This window comes from Sus scrofa, chromosome 15, assembly GCF_054392235.1.
Source record: "Sus scrofa isolate SSC_HxYL_T2T_F1_AM1 chromosome 15, Sscrofa_HxYL_maternal_Yorkshire_Landrace_v2.0, whole genome shotgun sequence".
In the NCBI taxonomy this organism is placed as follows: Eukaryota; Metazoa; Chordata; class Mammalia; order Artiodactyla; family Suidae; genus Sus; species Sus scrofa.
In genome coordinates, this window is record NC_139397.1 from 82,923,800 (window position 1) to 82,936,444 (window position 12,645).

At 40.5% G+C, this 12,645-nt stretch overlaps 1 protein-coding gene across 1 annotated transcript in view; it reads right to left on the reverse strand.

The window, feature by feature from the left end:
* DPP4 (dipeptidyl peptidase 4) overlaps positions 1-12,645 on the reverse strand; it is a gene marked incomplete at its 5' end in the record, with an annotated part of 81,213 nt that overhangs the window by 5,981 nt on the left and 62,587 nt on the right. The window contains 3 exon segments of the mRNA NM_214257.1: positions 5,602-5,666; positions 8,980-9,079; positions 9,629-9,683. Of these exon segments, the coding sequence (NP_999422.1) occupies positions 5,602-5,666; positions 8,980-9,079; positions 9,629-9,683 (220 nt within the window).

Sequence of the window (12,645 nt, forward strand, 5' to 3'; positions counted from 1 at the left end):
GAAACTTCCGGAGAGCCCTGCTGCCAGCAACAGTCTGGCAAAACGAAGTGGGAAGGATTGGTCCAGTGGCAGTGCCGATCCACAGCATCTCTGTGAGGAGCTTTTCCTTCAAGCCCCAAGAAGAACCATCTGTAGCTGTTCGTTGGATCATGCTGGTTCCTCAGTTACCTTCCAACAAATAAATCTTTGTATTTTTGAAATAAAAGAGAGAGCTGATAAGAGTGGGGAAGTACTGTGAGAAACAGAAGGTCTAACAATTTTTAAGCTACCCCTTGTGCCATCCGGGAACCACAGGAACAATTTGCTTCCTGGAGGATAATGGTGGCAGCTGCCATGTTTTTGAAAGCTTATTTCATGGCAGGCCTAGGTGTCTCATTTAATCCTTTCTATGACTCTGTGAGGTAGGTCTAATTATCCCCATTATCCAGATGAGGAAACTGAGGTTCAGAGAAGTTAAGTAACTTCTCCAAGCTCACACTGCTAATAGGTGGTGGAAACAATTTGCACACAGGTCTAAATCAAAAGCCTATGCCTCTTAACATCACATTCTAATGTTCCTTCATATCACAGCCAAACGACTCATCGCCATGTCCAAGCTCTGGTAGAAAGAGCAAAAAACCACTGGTCTAATGGACAACCCATCACTTCAGTGATATATTACCTCAACTGTACTGACTTGCTCTGTGCATTCTCCCACTTGCAACCAAAGACTCATAAATGATATTTAATGAAGATATTTTGAGAAGCACTGTTAATTCCACAACAGAGGCCACAGAAAATTGTTAAGAAAAAATTAATTCAACCCACCATATCAGATGTTTTACTTGTTCACATCCATCAAACAACTGTAGCAATGAGATGCCAAGGAAAGAACTCCCATCCACCGACAGGGGGCCCTACCTCAGGCCTCACCAAGCAACACTGGCTTCTTTAAAGATCACACAGCAGTCAACATTTTATCAGCACTCAACAAACAAGTTAAGGTTTGGCTTAAATCTGAAGGTCTCTCTCCCTTTGGCATATTCTGGGATAATAGAACAAATGTCAAATCAGTACAAGATGGCATATTTACAAAATTGCACCCTGTTTTGCATAACCTAACGATGCAGCAGTTCTTAAGGATTGAACATTTCAAATCTGCTAGCAGAAGACTGCCAAATCTATGACTGTTTCATACACTTGCCAAAAGCCTATCAAATTCTGAGCAAAATGCAAAATAAATCTCCTCTACAAGTTAAATCAGTCCCTTCTGTGTGTTCCAGGCTGCCCTCTTCTCTTGGCAAGGAGGCTCAGGACTTGGGCCCCATTTCTCTTACCCTTGATCTGATACTCCTCTCTGTGTGGATTTGTGAACCCGTTCCTTCCTCAGTCACCATCCGGCCTCATTAGCCACCATTTGGCCCCCTCTTTGCACATCACTGCTCCGTGTCATCCCTCCCTTCATCTCCTACCTGCTTCACAAATCCCCAGAAAACCAGCTCTGCCTGCCCCTCTGGCCCACCCCTGAGACACCCTGTGGAGATCACTTCTGCTCTTCTTCTGTATCTCTGGAAATCTTCCTTGATTGCCTCCAGATAAGCGCCCTCTCCCTTTCCTATCCCTCAGTGGCTACATCTTATATAACATGTTTGTGCCTCAGTTTCTGGGTCAGTAAAATGGAGATAATCGACACTTATCTCAGAGAAGTGGAGGGAGAACTGAACCGACTCATCCATGTAAAGACCTCAGAACAGTATCTGGCCATAGAAGCGAGCACTTAATAAATGAATGTAAAAAAATGAATGAAATAAAGGAAACCGGATCCCCCTGGGTTGAGAGCACTCGGGGGAAAGTGAAACCCTAAGTTCTCAGTCACTTTCCTTCCCTCCCTACAGGCTCGGGAGGCACCGAATTCCTGGGGCTCCACAGTCACAACTTGGAAATCACCAGACTTTTCTGTACATATGGGGCACTTTGTCATGTCCAAGGTCATGCTTTGTTACTACTCACTTTTATTTCTCTTCAAACATTTTGTCTGATGTTTTGTCTCACCAACAAGGCAATCAACTTCTGAACAACTAAAACACCAGGTACCTTGAATGGATGAATGAAAGTCTACCACATGTTAATGTTTTTTATAGATTTGACTAGAAGATCTGTGATCGACCATATAGAGATGGGTCATCAATTAGTCAGGAGCCTACTCCTCAGGTGGGAACATGGCAGTTATTCACTTACTGCTGTTGGCGGTGAGGGTGGTCTCATTTTCTATATGATTCTTTTGCTCAAATCTGTCCCAATTTCTGGGAGTTCCCCTGTGGCTAAGGATCTGGCATTGTCACCGCAGTGACTGCCATGGCAAGAGTTGGATCCCTGGCCTGGGAACCTCCACTTCCGTGGGTGTGGTCCCCCCAAAAAAATCTGTCCTTATTTCTGTCTGCTGTGGACTGAGACTCACTGCAGAAAGATGTTTCCACAGAGTTACACTGCCTATTAGCTACACTGTCAGCCCTCCACTTTAGCTGCCTATTTAGAGCTTCTGGGACCAACTCCTTGGTATGAAGGGAGATGAATATCTTCCTTCTTCTTTGAGACCCTTTAAAAGGGCTCCTGCTTTGCCACTTGCCAGAAGATGGGTGATTATCTACAAAAAGAGTCTTATGGAGTCAGTGCTGGTGTCATTGCATTGGGTCCAAGCCTTAGTTAGGGTCCTTTAACCTATATGGCAGCTTTGTAAGAATAAGAAAAGGCATCCCTCTTGCTGGATGCAGCTCCAGAGGTTCATGCCTTAGTAGACGGAGTATAGAATCTTTCAGCAGTGCACCAGCTGAACAACTGTACATGACTTCACTGCCTGTCCTGCTGGCATATACAAATGGCTCCTATGATTTCCTTTCCTGTAGTAAGTAGGACCTTTATATCACAAAATGTGTTTTATTTCACAAAATGTGATGTGCGTTTCTCTAAATTCTTCCAAATCTGGGTCATCAATGACCTAATAAGGAATCCTTTCCTCATTTGAGTTTTATTAAAAATAACCTTCCTTTCCAAAGGCTATCGATGATTCTATAGCTGAAAACACGGACAAAGATCAGCTTATTACCCGCTGAGTTTATTCTTATCCTGGATGTGCTGAAGAAAGCCAATTGGCCAGATTAAATAGGATTCATTTTCAAAAAAATTCCTTCTGACCCACAGAAATGCACAGAGCAGGGAAAGCCTCAAAGGAATGGTCTCCTTTGTCTTCTCGAAGAGGACAGGAGGAGGGAAGGAAAGAAGGAGAGAGAGAGGGAGAAAGGAAATAAAAACAACCTGGGAAAAAAAGTAAAAGGGTCCAGAGGGGCAGCTGGGGCCTTGGAGGAAAATAGAATCTCTGAACATATTCCTGCCAGAGACAAAAGCACAGGCTCATTTAAAAAACAAAGGAGGGCAGCTTTATTCTAAAGCCTGCTGTGCACCAAATATAGGTACTTAGATTCAGTTCTCCACTTTCTGAGGCAGCAACTTATAGGGGGAAACAATACAGTGAATGCATTTGCCTCACTTTTCGCCTACCCACCTTAACTATTGCCTGCCCAAATAATTCCTCTGGGTAACACATTGGGAACCTTTAGCTCCCTGATACTGGCAGTTTTAATGCGTCCATTGCCAGCAATGAATTTTGTGCCAAGAAAACCCGACTCCTGGCGTGGAAGGATTAAACAGTCCTCGGGTGCCATCTGTGCAGTGAAGTGAGACAGTGACTTTGTGCTCCCAGTGTGCGTGTGTTGCCATTGGCAGTAGGAAGTGACTTCTATTTACATGACTACCTCACGCAGAGAACACCTAAGGGGAGAGATGAAAATGGCCACCTCAGTGGGGGGTGGAGTTGGAGAAGAGAGGGCTTGGTGTGGAGCCGATGGGAAAATCTGGAAAAAGATACAGGTTGAAATGGCAGATTAAGACTCTGGCAGAATTATCCTCTAGGGGGAGGGCCAGTTGAAGAGGAAACACCATGTTAGACAGGTGCCTCAGACTTCCTCAGATGTCAGGGTTTGGACTTGACTTATGCTGCTAAGTTCAAAGACTTTCCAAGGTGGGATTTTTAAAATGAACTTTTGACTCATCATCCATCAGGTTCTAGAGCCAGGATTAGAGTCCTGGGCAGTACACCTCTGATGCTTTGGGAGTTTTTAGTACTTTGGGATATTTGGAAAAACCCTTCAGCCATTAGGCAAATATGGTGCACCACAAAAGGGAGGCTCTCAAATTGAAGCATCCTGGCTGGGCCACTGACAGGAAAATCCCAGCTGTAGAATGAGAGAGGCAATAAGAGACATACAATTTTAACGACAATGTTTCCCTTCAAAAAGTTTTAAAATTAAATCAGAAGAGGTTTTAAAGTTCCTATTTCTTACGGGGTGACCCAAGGAATACAATGTTGAACAAAGCCTTGAAAAACTAATAATACTACAGAGAGGAAAAGGGAATTCAAAATAACTACAAGTCCAAAATGGATAGACTGAGGATTAAGAGATATACAAGGAAACTATCAAAAGAGGATGTTAGTGCCCTGGGAGAGCAGTACCTGTTCATAATGGAAAGGAAGTGACATTCCAGGCAGAAAAAATGGAGGACAAAGCGTAAAAGGGAAAGGCCCCGACGTATTTGGAGAACAGTGAATAGTCCAGGTAAACTGAGCCATTGTAAGAAGGGTGTTGAACACCTGGTTAAAGAATGAGGGCTAGGCCTGGTTGAGTCCACAGGAAAGTCCATAGAAGCATCGCGGGTGGGGTTAATTTTGCACCTCTGTATGGTGTAGCCTGGGAAGAGTTTTAAATATCCTCTGGAGAATGTGAACCTCAGATGATTTACCTTGTCATCTGTAAGTCTCAAACTCATATGACAGCATCAGGAAAGTTTCTCTGGGGGGGCGGGGGGGGGAGCAAGGTGCCAGAAGAGTCCCTGGTATTTGGGCTGATGCGTCTAGCAGCAGCTGCACACCTGCCAAGGGAGGGCTCTGGCTTTGCAGGGGGCATCCACACTAGCACACGGGCTGCCAGTGAGGACTGCACCCAGACCATATTGCAGACGTTAGAGCCCCGTCTGCACACCAACCTGCCTATCAGATGCTATTCAGTACCTTGTGTTCAAGGGCTTTTCAGAGTACTGCCCTCCTGCACTTAACACTTCACCTGCTTTACTCAAATCTTGTGTGGAAAAGCTGTACATATTTGGCTATGAATAAGAACATTATAAGCTGGTACATACCTCTTAATTATGATAATACCCTAGGAAATTTTAATACATAGTTAAAGGTTTACAGAGTCTTCTGGGCTCTAAAGGAATATGTTGAATTTGACATGTTTGCTCAACTGAAATTTTTATAATGAAAGTAATTATCTGGTGTTGCTTTGTATTTCCAAATTAATGCATATTGTGACCTATATAGCATACGATAAAGGCTGTAATTATGCAGAATAGAGTAGGGGAAGCTATTGGAGTATCTCTAAACCACCTGTGTTATTTCTTTTAACAAGAATTCTGTTGGAAATAAAAAAAATATATATTTTCTAGAATAGACACACTTAAAAATGTTCTTATAAATAGGTTATAAACTGGATCTAGTTCGCCATCTCTTACCCTGTAATAGTCAAGGTTGTCTTCTGGAGTTGGAAGACCCATGTAACGCTCTGTGTACACTGAGTCTGTGATGGAGAAAAGAAAAATAAAAATTTAACTCATAATTAGAGATTTTTTCCCTTTTATTGGGTTACTTTATGTGCTTTCACATGTCTTAACTTGTGCAACAGTCTGTAGTGTTACCCTTAGAAGTACCTCCTTCAGATCATTTTTACTTGGCTTGTGAACATAGTCAGACTCCTGCCTTTCTGTAGTCAGCCCTGGTCCATACATTCCCATTAGCCCATCTCGTGAGGGTAGAGGGATGGATATCAATTCAGGTGGTCTCAAATCCAATCAATAATCCACTGCAGAAAAGTCAGATGCGATGATCTAAGTGATAACGACTCTTATCATCTGACCCTTTCAAAGAATTGTGATTCGCAAGTCACTTAAACTCTCAATTGTCTTGAATTTCCTCGTTCTGACACCAGCATATGCCCTAATTTAGGATATTCTTTTTTCATTTAGAAACTCCTCGTAATGCTCAATTACTAGTTGTTTACTTAAATCATATGACTGGGGGCGCAGACTGAAAGGAGAATTCAGTTATCATTTATTTTCTGTATAACCCCACACCGCCTCAGCTACTCCATCAAAATGGACAGATCTTAATTTTGATGTTATCACTGTTGAGTATTATGAAACAGATTATATTAATATCTGTCTGCTAAAATGACCTCAGTTCCTTTATCTATAGATATGGCAGAAAAACATGCCCATGAGTGGTTGGTTTGGTTGTTTCAAATAATTAAATATATTTTTGCCCTAATTTTAAAAAATTAATCCATATATCATATACATATCATATCTACATTATATATATATATATATAAAAGTATCAGGGAGAGAATGTATTATGGTTGCATTCCACTATAACTTTAAAAATCTGACATAATTGTTTTTGAAAGATGACCAATAAATAAATTATAAAATAATGTTCCCATTGCATATATAAGTTAATGGTTTGAATTTCACTGTACTTGTACAATTATTTCAATACTGATTTAATTAATTAGTTAAATGAATATATCACCTAAAAAATAAGCAACATTCTAACACTTTTTTAAAAAAATATGGTTTATTTTGGTTTGAATTTTGAACTTTTTTTTTGGCCACTCCACAGTATGCGGAAGTTCTCAGGCCAGGGATCAAATCTGTACCACAACAGTAACAATGCTGGATCCCTATCCACTAGGCCAGCGAGGAACTCATAACCCTTTTCAAATGACTGGCATTGGATATTGAAAACTGCATTGAGGAGTTCCCATCGTGGCTCAGTGGTTAATGAATCCAACTAGGAACCATGAGGTTGTGGGTTTGATCCCTAGCCTTGCTCAGTGGGTTAAGGATCTGGTGTTGCTGTGAGCTGTGGTGTAGGTCGAAGACTCGGCTCAGATCTGGTGTTGCTGTGGCTTTGGCGCAGGCCGGCAGCTACAGCTCTGATTAAACCCCTAGCCTGGGAACTTCCAGGTGCCGCTGGTGTGGCCCTAGAAAAGACAATAAATAAATAAATAAATAAATAAAAATAAAAATAGGCTTTCCCATTGTGGCGCAGTGGTTAATGAATCTGACTAGGAACCATGAGGTTGTGGGTTCAATCCCTGGCCTTGCTCAGTGGGTTAAGGATCCAGCGTTGCTGTGAGCTGTGGTGTAGGTCACAGACGTGGTTTGGATCCCACGTTGCCTTGGCTCTGGCGTAGGCCGGCAGCAACAGCTCTGATTAGACCCCTAGCCTGGGAACCTCCATATGCAGCGGGAGCAGCCCTAGAAAAGGCAAAAAGACAAAAATAAATAAATAAATAAATAAAAATAAAAACTGCATTGATAACTAGTGTTAGTTGTTCCACATGCATTGATCATGCCATTTTTATGGAAATCAAAATATTTTCCTTCAAAATGAATAATAGCGATATTTTATCATTTTGATTAAAGTGAATAAAGACTATGTAATTTTTCATATCTAGAGGACACTAATACAAAAAATATATTTTAAAGCACACTTTAAAATATAAGATTCTCCTAAAATGCTCATATCTTTTAACATTTAAATATGAATAACTTTAGGTTTTACGTTTAATGTTTTACGTTTAACAGCCACATTTTTTTTGTCCTAGAGCATAATACTTTTCTCATTATGCTAACCAGGTTTTTATGTGAAAGAAGATCTAAAATTTCTACAATACTACTTAAAAATGCTTAATAATGCTTAATGTCACTGTCGTAAATTTTAGACATATGCCTTGAATACCACCTACGTAACTCTTTCAATTTGATTTCTGAGCAATCTTGTACGTAGAATATATAAGAATTCTAGAAAGTTCCCAAGTGTTAGGTTGGTCCATATACATTTGATGTAGTTCTCTTAGCGTTGTATATTTCCAAATTCATGGGGATTGTTTCTATTATTTTATTGACCACCAGAGGTCTCCAAAAACAAGCCATACAGCAAAACAATATCAAGCAGCAAAGTATTCTATGAAAACAAATCTACTGTCGAAGGCTCAATTGTAACCAAATTCACCATTTTTTTTAATAGAAAAATGGTTATGTATCTTTTACATTGGCTTCTCTTGACTTGGAAAGGATTTAAAGAAGGGTTTTTCACAGGATTGTTACTATCATATTAGAACATAAAATAGTTAATGATTATTGATAGTTAAAGATACTAGGTAAACGATTTGAGATGGGTCAGAAGAGGTACAGGAAAATAATTTGTCTTCTCCCCATCTCTGACTCTCCCTCCTACCTAGTGTTCTACTGCTAACTCCCTCCCGCTTGGGAATTAAAGCCTTACATGTCTATGATTGAAAAACATTTTCTCAGTGGTGAAGAGGATATTCTAGGGTGGCTTTCACCTACTTAGAGACAGTGAAAACAACCCCCCCCCCCAGGAATTCCCCTGTCCCTAGTCTCTTCTTTCCACCCCAAGCCCTACTTATATTTGACCTTTATCTGAAGGGAAAGATATGCATGCATCTCTTATATCTTCTAATATGTGAAGCCCCAAACTCAAAACGGAATGAAGATAATGAAGAGTTTATCTGAAGAAGTATAGCAGAGGGGATGCTTTAAATCAGGAGAAATAGAATTTGTTGATAATAAATTTGGAAATCAGAATTTTCTGATAACTAAGCATGTAGATAATATTTACTACCATCCAGCCTTTCCCAATAGCAGAATGAGTGAGAATGTTTTATTACAGGTATCTGTCAAATATTTCTAAGATGAATCAGCTTATGTACTGTAGAAACACTGAAACTCAAGAAGGAAGGGTTTGACATTGAAATGTGACAGTTAACTCTCAGTATCTCTCTGTCCCCAAGAATGACCACATACCGTAGTACTCCCACTTTGACACAGGTGCCACGGCTATTCCACACTTGAACACGCCACTTCCTGCTCCCAGGACCATTGAGGTTACATACCCTCCATATGACTAAGAAATGGAAACAGTTATTTTTATGGAGGTAAAGGAATTAAGGACATATGGTAAGCAGTTTCCACATTTCTCACATTTTTATATACCGTGCCTCTTTCAAGATGGAAAGCATGGTAGAGGAGGCTTAAATAGGCTTTAAATGGGCAGTATCTAAACTTTCAGAGCCCCAGTCGGTCATTTTTCCTGATAGGTATACGGGGGAAAGCATCGGAAATTTGCTAGATAGTGCCAATCAAAGACCAAAAATAAAAGCAATAAACACTCAATATTTACTGACTTGGACTCATGAGAAGAAAATCTCCCTCCTTCCCTCTCTCCCTCTATCCTTCATTCTCTTTTCCCTCTTTCTCTCCTTTCCTCATTTCCTCCCTTTCCCCACTTTGATCATAATAAACAAAGGTATAAGCCCGAGGAGAACTCATTGCCCAGATTAGACACTGGGACCTTCTTAGACTGAAATGATAGAGATGATTTGCACCTCCAAATATTCACCTACAAAAGGATTTACTAAGGAATTCAGGCAGAGTCATCAAGCAAACTACTCACCCAGCCCCAAATTGCAATCCGCTTGTCATCCACAAATCCCATTTTTGAAAATTGTCTAAAACACATGGAATAAACCCATGAATTAGTATCGCACTGTGTATAGAAAACTAAGATAACTGCACAAATGTGAAACCCTGCCATTTATTCTCTATTTCATTCTATTAAAAATGAAGATTAATTGCTGCTAGCCATCAAACACCTGAGACCCATGTCTATCATTTTTAACTTAAGAGCCAGATGAACCAGGTTGACTTGTGTTGGAGTCCATAAAAACCCGGTGTGTGTGTGTGTGTGTGTGTGTGTGTGTGTGTGTGTGTGTGTGTATGATTCACAGAAAACAAATCCTGGCTGTTTCTTTCACAGCTTTATATAAAAATTTGCAGCCCAGATGCACTTTTCTTTACATAATTGAATTTCAATCTCTCCAGATGTTTTTCAGCTTGAGAGAGGCCGCCCCTGCAATGGAGAAATAGAGGGGCGTGGAGAACATCTGGGTAGGGCTTAGAAATGTCTCTAGGCCCCTTACCTGAGAACTTAAACACCATTCTCTAAATATATCCCTTCTTACCATGGGTGTTAATTAGTTAGCACAGCACTATTAAATAAGAAGCAATTTTTCTTTGATGGATTATGAAGTCTTTCTGTCACTAAATTGTGTTCAGGATTGGAATCCAGGTAAAGAAAGGAGAAAAATGTTTTATGCACCCAGTTCTTCATTTTAGCCTTACATCAAAAGGTAATTTATTTATTTTAAAAAAAATCTACCCAATGGGGCTCATAATTTTGTATTTTTGGGAGAGGTGGGGGACCCTTGCATTGACCTCTATGTAACTTTAAGAATCTTTGTGTTTTCTTTTCTTTTCTTTTCTTTTTTTTAGGGCCACATCTGCGGTATATGGAGGATCCCAGGCTAGGGGGTTGAATTAGAGCGTAGCCTGCTGTCCTACAGCACAGCCACAGCAACACCAGATCTAAGCTGCATCTGCAAACTACACCGCAGCTCATGGCAACTCAGAATCCTTAACCCACTGAGCAAGGCCAGAGCTCGAACCTGTGTCCTCATGGATACCAGTCAGATGGGTTTCCACTAACTAAAAAGGGTTAACAGTCGGATGGGTTTTCACTAACGATGGGAACTCCAAGAATCTTGATGACATATGTCTTAGGCTTCCCTGAGTTAAGCAGTATTAGAAAAAAAATTAAATTTAAGTAATTTTCCACTATCTTGTCCATGTAAGCCTTTTAAACTTAGGGCATGTATGTACAGAAATGCGCACCAGATCGTGAGGGTACAAGGTGATAAACTTTTACAGACTGTGCATATCTTGAACCAAGATCCAGGGCTTTACTACCACCCAGAAGCCTCTGGGTCATTTTTCCCTTTGCACAAAGGAAAAAAAAGAAATGTTTTCCTTTTATTAGACTCTATAAAAATTTCACCGGAATTTGTAGCAATAATAAATTGGGTAGTGGAGAATATATGTTTTTGTGCCTGGCTTCTTTCATTCAACAATCTGTAAGATTTATCTGTGTTGTTGTGTACAGTTCTTTTTAGTTAGTGAAAAGCAACTACTCATTACTTTTTAAATGGAGTTGTATATTGTGGATTTTGTAATTTTAGGCCCAGGAAACCATGTCCTCTCTCACAGAGGACCAACCTGGATAAATAGAAATGTATCCGTAAAATATCACAGCCTCACTCCTGAACCAACTTATCCTCTCTCTTACCTAAACCTCTCTCTCTCTCTCTCTCTCTTTTTTTTGTCTTTTGTCTTTTTGTTGTTGTTGTTGTTGCTATTTCTTGGGCCGCTCCCACGGCATATGGAGGTTCCCAGGCTAGGGGTCCAATTGGAGCTGTAGCCACCGGCCTACACCAGAGCCACAGCAACGCGGGATCCGAGCCGCGTCTGCAACCTACACCACAGCTCACGGCAACGCCGGATCGTTAACCCACTGAGCAAGGGCAGGGACCGAACCCGCAACCTCATGGTTCCTAGTCGGATTCCTTAACCACTGCGCCACGACGGGAACTCCTCTCTCTCTCTTTTTTAATCCTTAGGGAAAATAGCTAATCATCAACTTTGGTGTAACAGACTTAGGTATACTTAATAAATTCTTCTCTTCTCTTTGGTTATTCATTTTTTTTTGAAAGGCATTTTCCTCCATCCATTTAATCATTCACAATTTTTCTCCATTTCTTAGTTTATGATTACATAGCCATTATTTCTAATGATTCACTTAAGGTTTCCAGACATACAGGAAGTTGGTAGAGAAACTCAAAGACTACATTTCCCATTTATTAGTTGAAAGCAATTGAATGTGAGTTAGAGTAGGACCTGGGTTCAAATTCTGACCAGTCCTGGCAAATTACCTAGCCTGGGAGACTCCATTTCTTTACCTGAAATATAAGGTATTTTATACCTTAGGTTGATGTGTAGCCTAAATGATCATGTGTGTAAAATACCACCCATGTTACATGTGCATTCCAGCGTAACCACCATTCATGATTATGAATGAGCCAGATCACATCTATGTATTGCCCCATTACTGAAGAGCACAAGGTGTGATTCATCCCTAACAAAGCCCTTCTAATTGTGAGTGACAGTGGTTGTGCCCCATAATTGTCCCAAAGTTGGGGAGTAACCCACACTCAGCAGAACGTAGGAGCCACTTCTAGAACCACAAAGCCTCAGCCTCCTCCAATGTAAATGTACACTGAACCCCTCTCATCCTTGACTGTAGGGATGGTTTCTTTGTTTAGTTATATGTTTACTCAGGGGTCCATTTATCCCTCAGTTTGGTCATGTGTTTGATCAATTCTGAGTCTCTATTCCTTGAAGGTGGTAGTGCTCTGACACTCCCTTTTTAAGTCTAAACATGATACCTTCACTAAAAATCCGGCCCACAGATGAAAAATTATAAATTCATTCCAGGACACTTTAAATTCTTTACACTTCACAACTTTAAAATACGGAGGGAGAAAAAACAATCAAATTACCTTTGAATTCATCACTTAG